Source organism: Chaetodon auriga, chromosome 8 (assembly GCF_051107435.1).
Source record: "Chaetodon auriga isolate fChaAug3 chromosome 8, fChaAug3.hap1, whole genome shotgun sequence".
NCBI lineage: Eukaryota > Metazoa > Chordata > Actinopteri > Chaetodontiformes > Chaetodontidae > Chaetodon > Chaetodon auriga.
This window is the reverse complement of record NC_135081.1, coordinates 2,824,866-2,849,005: the sequence shown is the minus strand read 5'-3', so window position 1 is coordinate 2,849,005 and position 24,140 is coordinate 2,824,866. Positions and strand designations below refer to the sequence as shown.

At 40.3% G+C, this 24,140-nt stretch overlaps 1 protein-coding gene across 3 annotated transcripts in view; it reads left to right on the top strand.

The window, feature by feature from the left end:
* Positions 1 to 24,140, top strand: part of grik2 (glutamate receptor, ionotropic, kainate 2) — a 272,974-nt gene that overhangs the window by 155,344 nt on the left and 93,490 nt on the right. For all 3 annotated transcript variants that reach the window (XM_076736799.1, XM_076736798.1, XM_076736800.1), the window contains exons 8-10: positions 13,661 to 13,804; positions 17,513 to 17,620; positions 22,520 to 22,633. In XM_076736799.1, coding sequence (XP_076592914.1) covers positions 13,661 to 13,804; positions 17,513 to 17,620; positions 22,520 to 22,633 — 366 coding nt within the window. The remainder of the gene's footprint in view (positions 1 to 13,660; positions 13,805 to 17,512; positions 17,621 to 22,519; positions 22,634 to 24,140) is intronic.

Genomic DNA, 24,140 nt, shown 5'->3' with positions numbered 1-24,140 from the left:
CAGCAACTGCTTAATCTGTGCCGTAGAAACAGGAAAATGCCAGTGAGCCGCCTTTGTCGTTTGTAGAGAAGACACCATGGAAACGTTTCCTGCCAAACTGTAAATCGAAGGTTGCTTCAGCATGGTTACCGAGCAAGACGAATGAGTTGCTAGACTTCGCTGGGCTAGGGAGCACAAAAGATTACAGCTTTGGCACTGGCGACATGTTATCTATAAGGATGAGCGCCGCTATATCCTTAACCATACAGATGGATTACAACGGGTTTGGCAATTACGTGATGAAAATCTTTGCAATGACTGCATCCAGGAAACCACTCAAGCTGGTGGCGGCTCAGTGATGGTATGGGCCTGTATTCATTATGGAGGAAAGACCATTGGTGGTGCTGGATGGAAACGTCAATGCGGTTGTGTACAGGAACATCCTGGAGAACCATTGCTTGCCAAATGCAAGACAGGTCTATGGGGACAACCTTCGTCTGCAAGACGTCAACGCTGGAGCACACAGGGCAGCTGCAGTGAGACAATATCTTGATGCAGAGAGGGTACAGCAGATGCCATGGCCCGCTTGCTCCCCTGATATGGAGGCTAAAGAATTCAAACAAAGCCTTAATAAGCCCCCAAAGCCTGACTACAGTTTGTAAAGGTTAATTATGATTTCATTTTCATTGTGATACGTTTAGAAGAGATTGATTAATAAAATTTTGAGAAGATATACACTTTATCTGACAAGACTAAATCACACTGTCACAATCATTTCATGGAAAGAGTTAAAAAAATAATAATAATTCTAACTTTATGATCAACATTGTATATGGCAATGTCCAAAATGGTTGAACTATTAACTTTTCTCTGCAGTGGAACAAATAATATATCTTGTGTTTGAAGTAAATAAAATATTATATCATTATAAAATATGAATGATAAACAGACTTAGGATGACAGCGCATTATCCAAACCCAACATAAGCCAGCAGACATAAAACCAATATGTAAACAAAGAGGATCATTTTTGGACTTTTAGTGCAAAACATATAACAGACCTTATTAGAGATGATGATACAGTATGAGTGGAGCAGCATTATAACTCTCACAGGTTAATGCATCTGTAATTTAACATTCTGACATGGACCATTCTTTCCTTTTGCTAATTAATGGATTAATGGATAATTCTGTGCATTTTACAGCTAATAGCTCTGTACTTTTACATGAGATACATTTTGATAGCTGAACTTTTTCTGGAGTATTTTTTTTTTTTTTCTACCATTGAATAATGAACAGGTGTGGGCAGGTGAAGTGTCTGTCCTGAATTTGTCTGTTAAACTCCATGGCACCGTGCTGAAACATCATGCAGGATGGGAAGTGAAAGCTACACGGTGCTAGATGGAAATGAGAGGGGAACGTGAGGGCATCCAGACTGAGGCTGGCTGGTGAGAGCAGATTTTAATCAGAGAGGCTGGTAGCAACAGCAGTGTGGCCCCTGAGGGCCCGGGCATCACATCACATTATAACCCAGCCCAAACAGAGGCGCCAAAATGGCCGGGCCTGAAATAACAGATAACCCTGCCAAATCGCATCATCATCCAACCCGCTGCGGTCTTAATCTGCCTCATCCTCCCGCACTCATGAAGCTAATGGAGGGAATAAGTGACATGCTCTTTCTTCTCTCTCCCTCTCTCTCCCCATCACTGTCGTCTCTTTAATGGCATTGCTGCTGATGTCGGAGAGTAGGCCCAGACTCTGTTTTTCCCTGCCTGTGTTTATTTTAGTGCATGAACATGAAAAAGAGGAAAATAAATACATAAAGCAGATATCTGGGCCATGGCTGCATCTAGTCATGTTTGAGCAAAAGAGTATAGTCGAAAACGTTAACTTTAATAGTAGTATTAGGATTGAACGTTGCAATTTAATAAAACAGCCAATAGTTTGGAATGATGTTTAAAATCTTGAAATACCTAAAGTTGTGATCTTGCATTGTTGCACTCTCTGCTGATTTGTGTTTACTGCAGTTGAAAAATAATGGTTTTATTGGACCATTGACTTGCTGCTGATTTTGATTTGTGTTGTAGTTGCTCATTGTGTGGCTAGTGTAGGTTCATAGAGCGCTGTCTGAAGTGCAGTACAATAAGTTAATGATCACATGATAATTTACGTGATGATCTGGCAGTGCTTGATTTGTATGTGGGATTCTGATAACTTATGAAGTGTAAAAACACTTAAGTTCTGTCAAATACCACATCAAACAGTGAAGTATCTCCATGGTCATAATAGCAGCACCAGCATTTGTGTTTTGTTTGGAATGAATAAACAAGAACAGGGCAGTTAGCATGAGCACAAATAGCTGCCACAAAAATGATCATCATCAATATACAATACAAAAAAGAGAAAGACAGGAAAAAAGATGAACTGTTAAAGCAAGGAAAATGACCTCTTTCAGCTATAAATAGTGAACACCAGCATCACCTTTCAAAGAGAAATCCAAGACGATAATGGTCATTGGGATGGAATGTTTCCTATCATTTATTGGCCGAACTATGTGACTATGAATATATGTTGGGCTAGTACAAGTAGTTACAGCACAGTGACAGGTAAGAGGAACGGTTAGCCTCCATTAAACTGAATTGAAATAAACTGTCTTTGTTGAAAGCTTAAGTGGGCAGAATTTGGAGGGTGCTTGTGTTCAAATAGCTGGTTCCATGTAGGATCTAAATCCAGGTTGATCTTTTGTCATTCATTGCTACTTATCTAGAATGGCCACATGGCCGCAAAACTGCATGATTAATGGGCAACTAGTTTGGTTAGCTAGCACACTGCGCCGGAAGTATTGGTCGATTCAGACAAAGTCTTTGAAATTAAGAAAGGTTTTAGTGAATTTTTAGGTGAATTTGGAAGGTTTGCAATGCTCGCCCTAATATAATTTTTTTTGGCCGGACTTTATGCTTTCAGAATGATTGTGTTTATTTAAGTTTGTCACAGGATCCCAGCCTAAAGCCAAAATGGCCACAGTTGAGAGTAATCCAGCTGTGTTCCAGCTTAGTCACACCATTCTAGTTTCAATGTCCACAGGAAACATTTCATTTCACTCAGCTCAGCCACATTTAGATTGGAGTTTAGAGTTGTTTTGCCCACATTTTCCTTCTTTTACTTGCCTGCAGGTCATTTAGGTCATGCAGCCTTTGCTTTTTCTCTGGTTTGTTGCTTCAAACTTTGTCTCTTATCACTCAATTTAAATGTCAATATCACACAGCTGCTGTATTTATTTATTTGTCGTTGTTGTTTTTTACTTTTTTCTCTTTGCTGTTCTTCTCATTAATTAAAAATACAAATGGTTTCAGTCAGTCAGAAACAAAATTAAATGCATGATTAAAATAACATTTTGGTCAGTTGCCAATGCAAGCATTTCTTTACAGACATACACTGGTGAATCTCCCAGAGATGTACATAAGGCCAGCGGAGCAATGAGAGGAGCTGAGATTGAGATGCACCAGACATAGACCCTACACACACACACACACACACACACACACACACACACACATCTTGTAGAATGGAGCAGGGACGCAGCTGGATCCTGTGTACAGATGAGATAAGCAGAATTGATAACCCCAACCCCCAGCAGAGGTGATGACCTGTCATTTTATGACATTTTATGTATCAGGTTTCTTTTATTTATACATTGGAGATGTCCATAACTGTAGACATGACTAAAATTTCCAGTCACATCAAAACACATAAGACACTTTGGAGAATTTTTTGCAGGGGAAATGTAGTGTAAAACAATACAGTATTGACCTGTAGGCACAGCAGGTGTCACTGCACATTTTCACATCCCTAAAGCTGCTGACTAAAATGATCAGGAAAGTCTGTCATTTGGTCGATTTGCAAAATGTATTACTCTAAAAATGTAGTGTGTACAGATTGCAAAGCCTCTTGAGGCAAAATTGTGATGTTAGACTATATAAAAAATGGACAATTTCACTGTCATTAAACTGACCTGCAGGCTGTATTTTTGTGCTTGATAGCACCCTTATACATATTACACATATTACTCCTGTTGGTGTTTTTAATTTAAGAAGTGAGAGTTCTGTTATTGTGAAACTTTAACTATGAAACTTTGCAATGCTTGTGATTCCACTAGAAGTGCTGCAGCGTGTTTCAGAAGCATCCTACAAGTGGCTATCTGCTCTGCTCAATGGAGAATTTTGGCAGAAGCTGCTACAAGCTGCACACAGCAGATCGAGGCAGGCAGAAAGTCAGACACAGGAACGGAAGGGAGAATCTGATCAGTCTCCCCATCGTGTGCCAACAAAAAACAACAACACATCTCTGGGTTATTCCTCCAAAATACCTACCAAACAGAATTCAGGAGGTTTCTGTTTGAATTCTTGTCAAATACTTGCTGTCAAGTTTATTTAGTATACTAGTGTTTCCAACTTAATATCACTTTTAATAAACTGAAGTTTCCAAAGAAAGAAAGAAATGAAAGAAATAATATAATTAGGCCTCCAAATAAAGTCTCACTTTCTGTATGAAACATGATGTCTGATCTTAAAGTTTTGTCTCGTGTACCATGTTTCTGAATTTCCATTTTTCCACTTCCAGTTTGAATTTCCATAAAGTGTTCCTGCACAGCAGCTGATAATCATCTGCTAAACAACAGATTGGACTGAATCACTTTAACAGTCACACATTCACGAGATCAAAATCCCAGGTTCTATCACATCATATGTTTACCACTGCTGATTTGAGAGCCAATAGAGTTTATAGGTGCACCAGAGACGCAGGTCTATGGTGTTTACTCCAGTGGCATTTATTCGTTTGCCACTGCCAGTTTGTGTCATTTTCGCTATTCAGCTGTTTCCTTTTGAAAAGAATCTTCTCAAAAATCTGTTTTGACTACATAATGCTGTGAAATTGATTTTGATTTAATTTAAATCAACTTGTTTTATTAATCTGGCAAATTTATTAGAGTCCACTTCACCTCCAGGGGGTGACTGGATCAGTCTGCATCCTGTCTTGGTGAATTGGAATTATTTTCATTGAAATGACACACAATATCTCCAGATTGAGTGTTACTCCTTTAATCAGGATGTAAGTGGAAGAACAAACAGGTAACTGACAACTTTTTAGCTTTTCTGTCCCTGCTGACATAAGAGAATATGCTCCGGATAAAATAATTTATGACATATCAGTACAGCTTGTGTGTACAGTGCTGAGAATAGCAAGAATAGCTGATGGCAGTGAGTGACTTAGTCATGACTAAGGCCTCTGAGAGATTCCAAAAGAGTACAAAACATGCTCAATTTTTAATCCCTTCAAGTAGCAGGGAGGAGGGGCCCAAGTAGCCACAGAGCATGGAGGGAGAGACGGGACTGAGCTACTTTGTACAGTCGGACTAGTGTTAAACCTCCCTCCCACACACACACACACACACACACACACACACACACACACACACACACACACGCTCACTCCTCCTATACCTACTTTCCCCGACTTGTTCCCGAGTGCGCCTTCATCTCTCAAGGTGTTTATGTTTCAATCAAAAGAGCCAGAGCAGCGTGACCACAGCTTTCTGTGTGACCAGCAGTGCTCCGGCTGCAGCCACCACCCTTCACCGCTTTAGGGATCAGCCATAAAAACGCCATCTCTCCAATCCCCTTTCTCCCCTTTTTTTCTGCTATTTCTAGCCTAGACTCTGGAAGCCTGCTATTGGCCTTCTGTCCCATTTTCTGAGAGGAACTTGAAAATAGATCCATCACTGTCCCCGATGGTGAAATTTTAAGAAGGGCTAGGATCGACCTCTGTCTGTTTGTTCCTTTTGTTTGAACATCTGTCACATGCGATATCACTGAAACAATTTTGACAAAGCACAGGCTGCAATGCGTCTCATCACTGTTTTCCAGTGTTAAATGTTGCTGTGCAACTGCTCCTTTAACAAAAGTAATCGTACCATGAATAATTAGGTATCATGTATAGTGTATAGTGTAAAATGTATAACCGTTTTTTCGCCCTCCACTTCTTCTAAAGATACACAGTCTCACTGTCAATGTCATGTGTCTGCAGGATGTTACTCAGCTCTTTTTAACGTTAAAGGTGTGCCACAAGGCTCAATTTTAGGGCCACTGCCACCTTTAATTTACCTAAATATGTGCCCAATATTTGTAAACTGACATGTAATATTTTATTTTAATTTTAATAGGAATCCTACCATCTGGAATTAATTTGTAATAGTTATATAAAATAGAAATTTGGTGAACTTATCCACAGAGGTTTGTAAAGAAATGACAATCATCATTGTTATCTCTCAATACCTCCTAATTGTGAACAATGCAGGAAATGTGATATGCACAGATGAGTGTATGAATGCTAACTACAGTTGTTTTGCTCCAGAAATATGATGTTGTTGTCATGAAATTTGATACTCTTCAACAGGAGCAGGCAGGACCAAAAAAAAAAAAACCTTAATGGCTTTACCTGCAAATTATTGTGGCAATAAAACAAACAAACACCTAAATGGGACTGAATAACAGCTCTCCATATAATGGTATCACAAACTGCAGCCTGAAAACATGAAGGACAATCATCTTCTCTCTGATGAACAAGTCCTCCGTATGAAATGACTAAATATGTCATTTCTTCATGTAGTCAAAAATGACAGTTTCTGATCTTACACCCCCACCAGCAGGACGTCATCCGTGCCTTTCAAAACAAAATCACTGTTGACAAAAAAGGTTTAAGCGCAGAAACAACTATGTTAGGTTCAGGGAAAGAGCGTGGTTTGGGTTAAAATGCCTACTTTTTTAAGGTAAGAGCATCTTTATCATCATGGGTACAATAAAAATAAAACAGAAACATGAATTTAAAGGTTTGGGAATGACTGTAGTCATGATCAAAAGAAAACATTGTTGACTATCGACCCATCATTCCACCGTGACCTCCTCCCTACTTTTTTTGCTCTATAATAGGATGTTAGGTAAAGGTCATTTACTACCATCATCCTTGGTTAGGCTTTAACATTCTGGATAAAACAAAAATAAATAAATAAATAAACAGATGGCAAAAAAAAACTAATTTTGTTCTATATTAACATCTATGTTATTGTTTCCTTTGTGTGTTGAGCACAATGAATCCTGATTTTTTTCTTATTTATGAGACACTGGCACTGGTATAAATTACAAGAGCAGACAAAAAGATGCATGAGAGAGAAGTATAGTAAAACACACACACACACACACACACACACACACACACACACATATATATATATATTGAAATGTTTCATGGCATGAGAAAACAGAAAGGTACAGTAAGGTTCATTTTAGTCCATTCATTTAAAGAACTGTCAGTCAACTAGAGTAATGTCAGCAGGTTCCAAACCTTTACTTTATATCTTGTTGTTGTGAAACTGTATTGTTAAAATGTGGCCCCTAAACTGTACTTAAATGGAAAGGAAGGAAATTCATGATATCACTGGAAAGTTTAAGCATCCCATGGTGCTGCTTTAGATTCTTATTGTTTGATGCATATTGTTATAGTTTGGTATGGAAAAATATCATGGGAATTGTAAATTGAAACATACTGACAGTGGCCAGTTTAAATGTGCTTGTGAACCTTAATTCTCCAGTTGTGTTTTTTTACTTGTGCACCAGGTTCTGTTCTCTGCAGAGTGCATTTACAAAAGGCATGCTGCACACCAGTGTCAGGAAATTATAACCACACCAGTCTGGTGAAAAGCTATTTCTTGCCACTTCGTTTCCATGGTAATGTTGATGAGCTGCTTCGTTAGGAGGGGGTGAGTTGGGGAGGGGGTTGGGGGGGGGGAGACCTTTGCGGCTGCCAAGTCAGGCCTGGGCATTTTAACAATTCATAAAACTGTTGAAATCAATCTGAGTTTAGGAGATTTAATAAATCTCTCTCACTCTCCGTATGTGAGATGAGAAAAAGAGAGAGGGGGAGTGACAGAGAGAGGGGCAACAATGAGGTGGAAAAATAGACAGCATCAGGGGTAATGCTCATATTGGTTGACACAAGGGAAAAGCAGCTTTTAAAGCGTTTAGCTTTAATTTCATTCAGGAGTGACATAATTGATTTTAATGAGATGTTTATAGAGTGCAGTGTCGGTGTTGCTAAATCATTTGCGAGTCTGCCTGACGGGTACTTGTGAGGCTGCACCGGGGAGAAGCAGAGAGGCACACAAACCTCTGCTGCCAGAACTCCTCCAGCAAACCGCCACTCATCTAAACTCACTCCTGAATACACACATGACTGAATACATTTGGCTGCTTATTTTAATTCATTAAAAGCATATTTAATTCATGAAATACTTTCTTAACTTTGACACTCTATTGACTGAAATGCTTCAACTGGACTATCTTGTTGTCCATTTAGCCTTTTAATAAACCCCCCAAACACATTAAGCATTGTGCCAGCCTCAGTATAATACAAGTTTACGTGTACTACCCAACAAATCTTGCTGACTTCTCCTGTTCACTGTATCAGTGCTGTGATTGACTGACAGGGTGTCACATTGCTATTATGAGGTCCCTGCGGGCTGTGTGGTTTATAGCTGAGAGTATGGATGGCAGTGTGAACATCACAGAGCTGCTGCTCACACTGAGAGACAGACTAGGTGCCATGAAGCTAAAAGTCACAATAACACCACGAACACCCTTTGAGAGCCAAAAAATTCTAAATTCTTGAACACATTTATTACATTAACCTCTGCGATGGCTGGAACAGTTTTTCTTTGGTGACGTGTCTGATGTCAGATGGTAGTAATGATGATGATGCTACTCATATCTGGTTTTCCATGTTTGGGTCAGTCAGTCTTGAGTGCAACCAAGTCTCTGCAAGAGACAGTTTTGAAAAGAGCTGCTAGTAGGTCATTGCTTTGCAGCTCAATTAATTCATGTCATAGCAGGCTTTTGCTCTTGCTGCACTTGCTACAGCTTTAATTTCACTTCAAATGATTTCATATTTGAAAGCAGAGAGCTGAGAAGCTGTCTGGAGCTTGAGGTTCAGCTCTGAGTGGCACTTGGTAATGTCCACCATGAAGGCCAAATCACACAAACACTTGCTATCAAGAGTTTCCACTTCAGATTTCTCTTTATCTCTTATGAATTATTCTACACAAACTGACAGTTTGGAGCAATTTTACTTTGTCTGGTGCTAGCAGTGCTGCAGCAGCAACAGCAGTACTCCTTCACAAATTCTCCTTCTGAATGAGGTTTCAGCTTCTTAGCTATTAACTCATTCACCACAAAACTTGCCTACCTTAACACCGTCTGTCAGAATGTGCTCTTGTGAAAGCTGCTTGTTGGGCACCCAACTCCACTGAAGAGCATTAACTTTGTCCAAGTGCACTTATCCTTACAGCCCATCCACTTTAGCATGCGTTAGAGCTGCAATGACCTTTGGTCAGTTGTCAAAGTTTGCTTCTTTTAGACATGACCACAATGTTTCTTATCCTAACCAAATAGTTTCTGTCATCCGAACATAGTCTAATCTGACTATAGACGTGGTAAATGGAAAAACAATCATATGAACCTTCTGTGCATTTTTCATTTCTAGTTGTTTCGGAGGTTGCTGACAATCAGTATCGTCATATTGGTCATTATGCAACACAGTGACTACCATTCTACTTTATCGTTTTGTATGGAATAATGGTATCACGCCAGAGAGTTGCAGTCTTAAGCGCATCCACTCAGCATATCTGGACGCTTGCAGATGCAGTGACTGCTTATCGGTCACGCAGTGGCTATTGATGGGGTCAGCTAGTTATGTTTGTGGCAGACATTTCAAAGAAAGTCAGCACTGTCAAGATGGCTGAATTGGTCAATGCCGCCATTGAGATCTTTAAATTATCTGCACACAGCTAATAGCTTGTTTTCTATTTATGTTTAGATGTTGTCTACACTGGCTGATACAGGCTACCAAATATGGTGTTCTCATAAGGATGTCTTGCCCTATCCTTTAATACCTTTACTGGTATCAGGCTATCTATTCATTCAATCCTTCTCAACAATTTTCATGAGAGGCTCTGTGGATATTCATGGTCCTCAGAGGAGTCTTAATGATTTTGATGACTCTTTTACCCTTCCTCTACCCCCATCACCAGGCTCGGATACCCACACTATAATAAATTCACACTCCCTTTGCTTTAATTCCTTCTCTAACACAGATTATTAATAACTCATACTCCTGCAGGCATACACTAAAGCCAGTCTGAATTTTTAGAAGGCAAGCTTATTGACTGTGATTGATTTTTAAACATCTCTGGACATCTCCCATGCTTATGGGTCCAGCTACACACACACACACACACACACACACACACACACACACACATTGCAGGATGTTGAGTAGCCACTGGAGTTTCTTCACCAGGGTATTACAGGCAAAACTGGCATTTTAAACTGCAACCTCAATCAGGACTCAAATGGGGAAAAATGACAGGTTTGGGAGTGATTTCTTCCTTCAGGACAATGCTTTCCCAAGCACCTTAGGGCACGTTTTCCATGCAACAACTGTGAAGAGCTGTTTTGATTGCTTTTCAATCGAGCGAGACAAACACTAATTGGATTTGTTTTTTTTTGCGGAACTGCAGAATTATAGGCTTCTTTCATGAAGCGTGGATGACTGGCACTTCTCTGATAGCTTCAGCGACACTCCTCTCTTTTGACTGACTGTTTGCTGTCAAGACTTTATTATATAAATAGAAATCTAGCAATAATGCCCAGGGAAGTCTGTGGACTGTGGAGCCCCACACAATGAAAAAGGGGGACCTGTGTCTTAAAAGTGACACAAAAGGGTCCTGAGCAAGCTTCAGTATGTGATGACTTGGGAGTGAGAATATGTTGTAGCGTTGACTGGTCAGGCACAATTCTGTATCATTGCAGCTAAAGTTGTTGTTACCTAGCAGAGCTGGCTAACCTAGCTCTCTCACTGACTGCTGCCACAGCTGATTGAGACATGCTATAGCTGTGATTATGATTATAACCATGGGATGACAGCTTTAACTATTGCTGTCACTATGACTGTGGTTGTAGGCATGGCTGTGCTTTTATTGTTATGAATATGGCTGCAACACATTAGTGTATTACGGGTGTAATACCAACTACATGAAAGGGTCGTGTGTGCTGTTGGTGGTTGGTTCTGCTGAAGATCCTGTATTTCTGAACTCCTCTGGTGTATCAGTAGCACATCTGTCATATCTTATAGAAGAAGGAGCTTCAAACCCCATGTGGCTTAACGATGCTGTCTTGGTTATAAGGGCAGTAAAGAGTAGTTACAGTACAGCTAATGTTGCCATATCCACAGCATCATACACTATGTTGCCAAAAGTATTGGCTCACCTGCCTCAACTCGCATATGAACTTCAGTGACATCCCATTCTTAATCCATAGGGTTTAATATGATGTCGGTCCACCCTTTGCAGCTATAACAGCTTCAACTCTTCTGGGAAGGTTTTCCACAAGGTTTATGGGAATTTTTCACCATTCTTCCGGAAGTGCATTTGTGAGGTCACACACTGATGTTGGCCGAGAAGGCCTGGCTCTCAGTCTCTGCTCTAATTCATCCAGAAAGTGTTCTGTCGGGTTGGAGTCAGGACTCTGTGCAAGCCAGTCAAGTTCATCCACACCAAACTCTCTCATCCCTGTCTTTATGGACCTTGCTTTGTGCACTGGTGCACAGTCATGTTGGAACAGGAAGGGGCCATCCCCAAACTGTTCCCACAAAGTTGGGAGCATGGAATTGTCCAAATCTCTTGGTATCCTGAAGCATTCAGAGTTCCTTTCACTGGAACTAAGGGGCCAAGCCCAGCTCCTGAAAAACAACCCCACACCATAATCCCCCCTCAACCAAACTTTACACTTGGCACAATGCAGTCAGACAAGTACCATTCTCCTGGCAACTGCCAAACCCAGACTCATCCATCAGATTGCCAGATGGTGAACCACGATTTGTGCTTTACACCACTGCATCCGACGCTTTGCATTGCCATTGGTGGTGTATGGCTATGGAAATCCATTCCATGAAGCTCTCTACGCACTGTTCTGGAGCTAATCTGTAGGCCACGTGAAGTTTGGAGGTCTGTAGCAATTGACTCTGCAGAAAATTGGTGACCTTTGCGCGCTATGTGCCTCAGCATCAGTTGACCCCGCTCTGTCATTTTATGTGGCCTACCACTTCGTGACTGAGTTGCTGTTGTTCCCAATTGCTTCCACTTTGTCATAATACCACTGATAGTTGACTGTGGAATACTTAGGATCGAGGAATTTAGGATCACGACTGGACTTGTTACATAGGTGGCATCCTATCACAGTACCACGCTGGAATTCACTGAGCTCCTGAGAGTGACCTTTTCTTTCACAAATGTTTGTAGAAACAGTCTGCATGCCTTGGGGCTTGATTTTATACACCTGTGACCATAGAAATGATTGGAATACCTGATTTCAATTATTTGGATGGGTGACTGAATACTTTTGGCAATATAGTGTAGGTTCAACCCACCAACGCAGACATAATCCAAGCAATAACCATATCCACAGCTGCAGCTGCGCTCACAGCTAGTGCCTGTATACTGTCCGAGCTCTGCCTTTTGAAAGGAGGAATGACAAATAAACATATTACGAGGGAATACAAAAGTAGTTCAGACAAAAAAATCCCACCATGACCGTTAAGTGTGTGTGTGTGTGTGTGTATATATATATATATATATATATGTGTGTGTGTGTGTGTGTGGGTGTATATATATACACGTATACGTGTATGTGTGTGTATATATATATATATATATATATATGTTTGAATATAATTTTTACATTTCTCATTGTATTTGTATTTCTTCATGTGTTTCCTTACTCTTTCACCCTGTCTTATGCTGCTGTAACTTGTAAATCTGCACCACTACTGCAGATGAATACATGGTTCTGACAGACTTTAGATGTAATTTTCAACTTTTTGACAAGAGAAATAATAGAAACAAAACACTAAAAAAATATTTTTGGGGTCTTGACAAATGCATTTCCAAGTGCTGTCAAAATTAATTCTATATATAGGGTGCATATATTTTCCTCCTTTCTCTCTCCCCTTATTCTACATATACACATTGTAAAGCTATCACACTTCCCCCTCTTGTAATCATTACTAACATGGGTTGAAATTGTCAGTGGAATGTGTGTGTGTGTGTGTGTGTGTGTGTGTGTGTGTGTGTGTATATATATATATATATATATGTGTGTGTGTGTGTGTGTGTGTGTGTACCTGCAACTGTGTAAGAATTTTTAAATTAAATTTAGTTTTATTTAGGCTTATTTCATACTTCCTGGTTGTGAAACTCTTAACCAGCCAGCTCATCTTTTCTTCCCCCCGTGCAGAATATAATGACTATTCGTGCTGTAAGCCATTTTCAAAAAAGTCTCTTATCAGTGCATAATGGGTCAACAGGGAAATCCTAAAATATTCATGGCCATTGTGTCCATAAAATGAAAAGATGCAGATCCATACATAGGGGTTTTGATGTGAGCCTTTGATTCAGCCTTCATGATATTGATATTTCTCTGATTGTGAACAGATCCGTGCTGCCGGGGTGCACTGATTTGTCGTGTGCTGTATTCCATGTTAATGACGCTCTGTTTCTCCCCTGTCTCGGCTTCCAGACGGACGCCGCACTGATGTACGATGCTGTGCACGTGGTGGCCGTGGCTGTGCAGCAGTCTCAGCAGATCACTGTCAGCTCATTACAGTGCAACAGACACAAGCCATGGCGCTTCGGGAACCGCTTCATGGCCCTCATCAAAGAGGTAGATGCTTCTGTACCTGCTTCCCATTCTGTCTTCCTCCTCAACATACACAGTACCTTCACACAAAACACATGCAGTATGCTCTCAGGAAAGCAGATGGAGACAGAATGTAAATAAGCCTGAGGCCATCAAGAAGAAGGGATATGAATAAATAGAAAATATTTATCTATGTATTTATTTGTATGGAAATAATTTTTTCTGTGTGTACATGCATACTCTTCTGAGTAGGGCAGCCATGTTGAGCCTGCTCTCTGAATTTCAGCATTAATCACCCAAGCAACAACAAAAACACAACATTATCTAAATTTTTGGTAATTGCCCCACAGTTTGCTGCATTTGTGAAGTTGGGACAGTTAATCCAGGGCTTTCTGTCTGTAGAAAGGCCGGGGATTAAGCAACCTATATTTAGGCCTTTCTCCTACTCTCTGTTTCCCTTTAGTTTGCAGAGATCATGAGAAGACTGCAAAGAATTAAACTGTGCAGTGAGGGTTTGTATGCAAATGGGAACCACATAAATTTGGGTGTACTTATATTAATCTTGCAGTTTTTCACCATGCAAACCTCATTTTTTCTTCCCTGATGCAACCCTTGTTCGCTCTCTTCTTCCATCTCCTCTCATCCTGCTTTTGGGCTGTTTTTGTCAACTGACTTGAAGATCTCTAAGCCTTAGTCACACAGGGGGATGCCAGCATTTATAAGACAACACTGTTTAGCTCAGTGGCTAGAGTGCAGAGTAGTAATTGGCGACTCGTGTTCTAATCCAGAATGATACTCTGCACAAGGTTACATGACACTGTCTTTGAAATATCCTGTCTCCCATATTCTTATGTTATTCTTACTGTATAGAAAGACTTGTATGATAGTGCCTCTGCATTGTTGGAAGAAATGGAAATTCAGTTGGAATATCAAATGACAGAAGAAAGAGAAATTAAATGGAACAGCATCTGTTCTGGTTTCCATGACATTTGGTATGTATATTGATAGTCCACAGAGGATGATCCCTAACATTTCGAGCCAACATTTCCAATTGTACACAATAAATTACAACATGTAATGGCGGTTTGCCAAGAAATGTTGGTTTAGGCATGTTCCCAGGAAGATGAACAGTTCTGATTTTAATGACCTCATGTGTTGTCCTCTACTCACACTTTTTGGAACAAAAAACAAACAAACATACATACATACAAATAAACAAACAAACAAACAAAACCCTTGTACCATTTATACTGAGACCTCATCTCAGTATAAATGGGAACACATGAGTTGCTGAATTACTTCTTTATCTTAGAAAAGCACATATACTCCATAGTGCAATAATGGGAAGACCTGAGATCATCATAGAAAACATCAATAGGAATCACTTTCAGTGCACACAGATAATTCAAGTACAATATTTTCTTGTTTTACTGGGGTCACTTTTGAACACCTCTCTGGACTTCTTGAGGTCAACCTACCCCAGTTTTCAAAATTAAACTTTTTTTTTTTTTGCTGGCTGAAGAGCTGTCCTTTGTATTGGCTTTCATCCTCACTGTCTCTGTTTTTAGAATCTTTGGCTTGGCCAAACCTCCTTAAAAGCCCCCGCCTTCCCATTTTCAGCATTTGGACCACAGGATCACTGAGCTGCTGTGTATTTAACAGTTGGTGTTGGGTGCTTTGCTGTAGGGCACAGGACACAAAAAACAGCACAGAGAATTGAAGTGTGATTTGCTGACTTGTGAATCAAGTCAGGCCCTCTGAAGTCAAGGTTACTCTGTGCCTGTGATAAAACATGACTGCACTTAATTTTCAAGCTTTTGGTTTTGTTCAAAGTCCTTTTGATTGTAAATGACCTTTTTCTAATTTGCACAAAGATGTTCTCTTTTCAGTAATTTGGGATACAACACTGGCTTCAGAGCACTCAATTCAGCCGTTCATTGCTGTCAGGGGTTTTGTAAATCTGAAAACAGAAAGCTGAGCACATGCGCAACCAATCCTAACCTATGAACGCTGTGTCACATCCTGCCACAAAGACATTTTTGTTTTTAAAACTATCAAAACGTTAGTCTAAGAGAATGTTCAAATCAGTATCGGCACACAGCAGTGGTCGACTGACTATTGCTTTTGCAGCTAATAATTCTAATGATCTTCTGATTATCATTTTAGAACTGATGATATTAAGGTCATATTAAGCATATCAGTTTGATTGATAATAACAAGACTAAAGCCTAAAGCAACACTAACAGTCCCTAGAGTCATTGGTGGCCATTCCTCAAAATATAAAAGATGAGACAAACACACTGATGACTGATTGATATACTTAGAGTTTTGTTGGGTTATAAATGTTTGTTGTGGCACTGAAAGAGATGGTAATCCAAATCACAAAGGTTCAGCCTCTGACAAGCATAAATATGCTGAGATTTGTCAGGGAAATCTGACTGTGGGATTTTTTTCAGTATGTCTTTTGTTACAATGGAAATATTTGCTTGACAGTGGTGTTGCACACATCAGGGGGGTGGCAGAAAGACTAAGAATTATTATTCAACAAATGACATGGAAATCAGACCAGTAATTGCTGAGATACCACAAGTGAAAGTATTGTTCTGGTGGTGGTGCTACCATTGCCAGACCAAGGATGACGAATGTCCACAGCAGATTATTTGGAGGTTGGTCATTGGTTCTGGATATACATATGTGTACAAAGCATGTGCTGATGATGGGAATATTTCGAAATTATTATTATATTTTAAAATTGAATAACCACACACAAAATCTGGGCCCCCATAGCATTCTCACGTTAACAAACTGTTTATATTTTACAATGGGCGGTGAAACTCTGTGTTAATTAGAGACTGGCAGCTAATTTTTTTTTCCCTTAAGGCCCAGGAGAGATCATGGATGGTTCAAAATGTTCATCTTCTGTTGAGCATGATTTTGCCCGAAAAGTTACCACTCACTCAAGAGGTTTTGGTATTTTTCAGTTTATAATTTTAAATCTTCACATGACATGCGTGTTGTTGTGGTGACATGATGTTAAGACACCAAGATCTGCAGGAATCTTCCCCTGAGGACCATCCAAACCAGATTTCCAAGCAAAATGGCAAATCCACATATTGTTCACTGACCTAAACAGTTGAAAGATATACCTCCCTTCTTCCCTGGTAATAGTAATTTCTTATAATCCCCATTGGACTAACAAACTGTATCCTTTCTGTGAACAGCACTGGTATCAATGGAGAGGTATTCAGAATGAGTCAAAGTAGTATGACAAACGCTTTCTAGCACAGTTGACTGTACTGAGTGAGTAACTTCCAGATCTGTGACTCCCACTCATCTTACTAAACATAGGCCCTGAAGTCCCTGGCTTCCAGTCTGAGCAGCACTGTGATGATTTGCTGTACCTGAGAAAAAGCCTTTCCAGCTCTGAGCCACTTTCATGCTACATTGTATCCTATCACACCCCTAAATATCTGTAAAGATTGGGTAATTGCCTTCCCACTGTTACAAATGCAGCCTCAGTGTGTGTGTGTAGGCACCTTGATGTCAGGGAAAACTGTACAAACAGAAAAAGAAAGAGGGGAAAGTGTGAAAGAGGGAGAAATAGAAAGAGTGTGTGTACTCTTATTCTTTGACTGATTTCCCTGAAACGCTATCATCAAAAACATATTTAAAACTTGATGCTGGTGGTTGAATGTCTTCTCTGATAATCTCCTCTCGCCTCTCTTTCTCCAGGCCCACTGGGATGGCCTGACCGGGAGAATCACTTTCAACCGGACCAATGGCTTGAGGACAGACTTCGACCTTGATGTCATCAGTCTGAAGGAGGAGGGGCTTGAGAAGGTGTGTGTGTGTGTGTGTGTGTGTGTGTGTGTGTGTGTGTGTGTGTGTGTGGGTGTGTGTGGGTGAGAGAGAGAGAGAGAGAGAGAGAGAGAGAGAGAGAGTGTGTGTGTGTGTGTGTGTGTGTGTGTGTGTGTGTGTGTGTGTGTGTGGGTCTCTCAAATCATGAAGGACTTTCAGGTAACTCTTTGGCAGCCAGAGAGTTCCAGAAGTCAGGGGTAACAGTGGATGTGTTTTGCAAAGAAATGATCATTTCAGTAGTGATGTGTTTAAAGGAATCTTTTCCAAGGTGGCATAGATCAAGATCAATCTAATGTTTGTGTGTTAAGTACAAACACTTGTACCACCACCTCTAAATCTTGCAAATTAGCATGCAATATCTCTTTTGTTCAGTTTGTACAAAAAAAAACAAACAAAAAAAGATATGGAAATGTTTTATGCCTGAACAACAGCTGGGTGAAGTCACTGTGAGGCTGACAGGTTTAGTACCAATGAGCTGGTACAGAGACCAAAACCTACGCCCACTGACCGTAGCCTTAGTTTGTGTATTTAACAAATTAGATACATCATTTTTAGTCATGAGCGTTAAAGAGGCTGATACTGCATGTCTATTTGTGAACTTTCAAAGGGGCCAGGCTAGTTGTCACTTAGATAGGCTTACTCTGTCCTGATTACAGTTACACAGACGATACAGATCCCACTCCAGGAACAAAAGCAAAAACAGCATAAAGAGATGTTGAACTACTCCTTTAGCTTTGTACAAATATCACATTATTTATAACTACCTATCACTGTCTCACTAATGCACAATATTTCCCCAGTGTCTAATATTAAAACCATCATAATTAAAAAAAAATTTAACTTTGGTGTACCTCAGTGAAAGCAATGTACGCCAATACCAAAGTTCAACCTGCAGACAGAAATAGGACTGAAGCAAATCGCACTAAAATAAACATGATTAATTCTTCTACAATAATTATCTGAAAGATGCTATAATCAAATAAATGTTAGTAAAATGGCAAATAGCTTTTGTAGTAGTTGCATCTTGTGTAGCCTGACTTTCAGCAATCAACATAACATGTGGCTTAGTGCACCGTAAACAGACTTAGTGATAAAATCATGACATACATGAAGCATGTGACTGAAGCCTTTACTTAACTGAAGACATGTAGCAGCAGACTAGATCTGAGTCTTGAAAAGACTGAGATATGCCATATGTCCATTGTACTTTCTACATTATTTTCACCATTTGAAGTTTGACTGCCACTCATTTAATAACATCATCTTGTTGTGTATTCTCTTTCTTCTGCAATGGCATTATAGCACCTGTTCTGATAATTAGTGGCACCTAACTATTATCTCAACTCTTCATGACAGCTTAACAGCGGTAGTCGGATGCAAATAATTTAAAATTTGTAATACATTTGCGTATGAAAGTAGATAGTGTAACAGTGCAGCACACAATGACTGTTTTCATGGCCATGATCTTTTTCAGATGTGTATTACTTCTTGGGTGTTCAGCTGTTGCTTGTGCAAAGAAATTTTATGAAGATTTTGAGTAGAAGTGACACCCAGTCTTCATTTTGACAAGTGGAATAGAAATACAACTTTAATGTGTATAGTGTAGACTAATTTCAATAGTTGTGTATAGGACAGTATATTTAAACAAACTCAGCTTAATCAGATCAAGGCACAATATGGATATGAGACACATTTCAGACACATCTGGCCATGTCCATACAGCTCATACTGCACTGAAAGAATTACTGATGGTTGTAATCTTTCCTTCAATCTGTGCCACCCTTTTAACTTGTTAAGCATATCTTAACACACTAAACAACTTAACACCTTCTTTAGTGTGACATACCACTGAAATGTTTCCCTTATCAGTGTTGCCTTACTGAGTAGGGGCACACTTCCTTTGTTGCAAAATCTAGTTGGCTACTTAAGAAATGCTCATAGTCCATGCACAGGGAGATTTTGTCTTTTTTTTGGGTGAATTTGACTGCTGGAAAGGTGTTCTTTTTCTCCTTCTTTTTACAGTCCTGGGTTATTCAACACAAGTGGCAAGTGACAGCTAACAGTACAGACATTGAATACAGCTAGCTAACAACAGAATCCGACTCTGTGTGTTAATGTGACAAATGAAACTGATTTCAAAGCTTGCCAAGAACTCAAGCTGTTCTCTTATTTTATTTACTTCAACTCAGAACCCTCTCATTTTTATTCCTGTCTCTGTGCATAATAAGAGAACATGAGAACAACATGAGAACATTGACAGACTATTTAGACCAAAACGGCTAAAAAAGAAAAAAATCAAGTGGTTGCAGGGGTGAAGCAGAGCTGTTAAATACAGGAAACATCCTTTGTTTCAGAAATGGTCTGATCAGCCATTATTCATGTTCCCTTTTGTGCCCAGTTGGTTAGGTCTGTTTTGTCTTTGTCAGGTCAGTTTAGTCTCGTCAGTTCTTTTCAGTTTATGTTAAGTTAGCATAGCCTTTACATTTGTTTAGTTTTATGGGTCTACAACTTTATTTTACATCAACTGTTCCAATTAATTTTGGGGTAAATATAGTCCATTTTTGAAAATCGACCTGGAATTCCTCATGTCTGCCAGTTAGGTCCTTCACAACCGGACTGTCAACCAATCAAGGGGTGGGGGTTTGATTCCCATTGCCTCCCATGCAGATATTAAGGTATCCTTGGGTAGGACACCGAAGCCCAAGTTGCTTTTGATGAGCAGGCCATCACCTTTTGGAGTTCTGTTACCAAGAAGTTAAAATTAATCAATTTTTAAAATCAGTTTCTCACTTCGTCCTACTGTGGGCTAAAGAGGGCTTACATATTCTATCAATTTACTTTGAAGGATCCAACAAGGACAAAAATGTGTCTTAGCTCTCCATGTGAACATAAATGCACAGATAGGTCAGAGAGCATATACTTGTATATGGATCCCATTTTACTTTACTTTCATGTGCTTTACAATTTTCTGGGACAGCTCAGCATGGAAACTCAACAGCTATTAACTTTAAAAGATATTCATTTGATTTACCTAATGTCCAAGGAAAATCCAAACCCTACTTTTAACGCAAGTAAGAATGCAGCATATTATGTCATTGGCAGATACATCAGCATATGTTTGTGTACTCACATGAATAGGTGCATCTGTGGTTTGCATCTTTTCCTAGGAATGGCATCACTCCAGTGTTCAGCAGTCAATTTGAGATTCATGAGATTATCAACGGGAAGAGAAACTGCTAACACGGCCGATACAAATAATATTCTTGAATGCAACTGCAAACACTTCACACTTCAGCATCCTCACCAGTGCTTGCCTCTCAGCAGCTCCTGACCTCTGGTCTGTGTGTTGTGTGCGCCTGCACCTCCATGAATAATTTACTCTATTAATAAAAACCCCTTCAGAAGCCCTCCAGCCTCATGAAGCCTGAATTAAAGAGTTGATTTGCAATTACAAAGCCTATCTCGGGCCCTCACACAGGGCATTGGAGGAGCCCTGAGGAGTGTGTTGCTGGTGTGAGTTGTGGGCTGGAGTGTTTGTGGTCGCTTCAAGTGATGCTAAGGTTGGTGGGGTTGGATAGGGTGTGGGGGGTGCGGATGGGGATGTATGAGTGTAGAGACTTGAGGGAGAGCTAAAAGACAACAAGAGAAGCCTTGAGGCACAATCCAATAGCTTTGCCATCCTGTTCTTCCTTGTTGCTTTGCCAGCATGCCCCTCTCTTCCTTTCAGCCCTCCTCTGTGTTGTCCTCCATCGACCCTCCAAAAGGCCATAGGGCCAATTCAGATCCTAGATCATCTCTAATATTATTCCCTGTGGGACCCTAGAAGAAAGTGCCCCCTGACAGTGCTGAGGGTTCACACGGCTGTCAACTGTGCCTTCAGGGTGCTGCACATTTCTCTTTGTATGTATCCAGAATAGAGAGTCTGAATACAGTATATGTCTATATTGTACATTTCTCCCAGTGTGTTTGGCAGTGTTTCCAATTAAAGAAAACTTTAAACGTGCACATTGGAAGAATGCATACTTGAAAATGTACGCCCAGTGCTAATGCAGGAAGTACTGTGTTTTCCTGTAGCATTACAGAAGTTAAGCGTGTGATGTTTGCGTGGTGGATGGTCATGCAGAGCGTATGACTTTATTAGAAGAGACCACAGTTTGTGTCCCATCACAGTCCTTAAACTTTGGGTTTCTGTAACCTCAAACAGTAGTTTAAGTTGCCCAGCCCTAACCATACTTCAGGTGCCATATGTAGATGTTGTAACAAAAAAAAAAAATGTAGCATTGGATATAAATGAACCACTGTTACGATTTGTATTTCATGGTTTTGCAGAGTTGTCTAATGTCGACATGTCTAATGTCGTTGGCAATAGGATTGTCTTGTGATCTACACAGAGTAAACTGCTAAGTTGTAGAGGCTTGCAGAGGTACTGACATAAACTTTGCAATATAGCATTTAATGGCCATGTGCATTAAACAAGCTAAATGGTTGATCCAAGATACATTAATTTTCCACCCAAAATCTACACAAGGGTAAAGAAAAGCGTAGCATCTGTGTCTCCAAATGTACAGGAAACAGAGTTAGTTACTTTGATATCAGACTGAAATTAAAAGTGACAGAAGTACATCTTGCCTTTATCCTCTGATTATTCATGTTTCTAGTTAGAAGTATTCTTACTGGTTTCATGACAAGTGGTAGAAACTTCCAAAGTTACAAAAGCAAGGAAGCCTTTTTTTTTTTTTTTTTTTTTCAGTAAACAAAGTGGGGAGTAATTTTATCCAACACTCTCATGCTGTTTGTTCTGTGTGCCTGTAAAACTTTCACATGTATCTATCTGTCCTGAAACAAGCTTGAAAAATTACAGAACTGTGTTTTGTTATACAGATTGGTACCTGGGACCCTCCAAGTGGCCTGAACATGACAGACAACCAGAAGGGGAAGACGACTAATGTCTCTGATTCCTTATCCAATCGATCCCTGATTGTCTCCACCATACTGGTACCCTACTTTTTCAATGAATCTGTGTATGTTTTCTGAACTGTTGTTGGAATGGTTGCACCACTGTTAACAATTTTGTCAAACTTTTCTTTCAGCTGTTAAGAGCTTTTACTTTTTAGTTGCATGTTGTATTGCGTGACAATAATGTACATCAACACCAAACTCAAAAACAGTGGGTAACAGTAGCAATCTCACGGAAAGGTCCATATACTAGTTTTGTGAAGCTTTCAACCGCATCTCACAGTCTTCCTCAGCAAATACAGTTGGCTCAAACTATACTAAGCTACAGACCATACAGGCAGAGACAAAGGGACAGGTACCTGTTTCCATAGTGGGCCACCAGAAGTGTCATTTGAGGAGGGACAATGTGCAGCTTATTTTTGGATGGTAAGGAAACTGGGAAGTGTGCACCCATTGGAGGACCTGGGAATGGACAGAAGTGGACGCAAACCGGCAGTTAAAGGAGGACCATTACCTGTGCCCCTCTCAACACAGACTTTATCTCCCAAGAGACAGCAGCCAAAACACATGTTGAAGAGATGATGGCATCCACATTGGAGGAGGACTCTTCGGTGACATGCTGGTGCGAGAGAGCATCCGGCTTAATGGAAATGGGTCAGTAGGTGAGTGTGAAGTTAATTGAGCAGAGAATAGATCCCAGCAGGCTTGACAGCAGTTGAGGCACTTGGCTGTTTGAATCTAGACCAGGTTCATACAATTGGTTCACACCACATAATGACTGCTCCGCTCGCTGTAACCAGTATCTCCACCCCTTCAAAGCAGCTTTAACAGTAGTAGCTCAATGTTCTCTATGCTGTAGTTGTGTTCAGCTAGAGAGAAGTGACATTCACATAAGGCGCAGGAATGAAGCTTCTGACCAGGCCCAGAGCACTGAGAGAGGACTGCCCCTATGTCAGTATCGGAAGTGTCCACCTCAACAACAAATTGGCAAGAGGGATCAGGTTGGACCACGACTGGAGTGGAGGTGAAGAGACTGTTTAGCTCAGAAGAAACTTTTACAGCTTCCAGGGTCCAGGAATATGGAATGACAGAATAGGTAAGTCTGGTTAGAGGTGCTGCCACCCTGCTGTAGTCTCTAATGAAGCAGTGTAGAATTTTTGCAAAGCCCAGGAACTGCTGAATTTGTTCACAGGTGGTTGGTTTGGGCCACTCTGCCACAACTCTGATCTTTTCTGGGTCTGTTTTTACCTTCCCACTCTCAGTGATGTATCCCAGGAACTGACATTTATTGCTGGAGTTCGAAAAAACAGCAGGAATTGTTGGTGAGACCAAAAGGCATACCAGGTTGTTGAAAGCACTTTTCCATTCACCTCCCTCCATAATCCTGACCAGACAGGACATCCAGTTTAGTGACGGTTGTGGCATGATGAAGAAGCTCAACAGCAGAGTTGATTATTAGTGGAGGACACCTGTAATGATATTCAAACCACAGTAGTCAATGCAAGGACACAACAAAGAAACAAGCACCAACAGCGGATGAAGATAG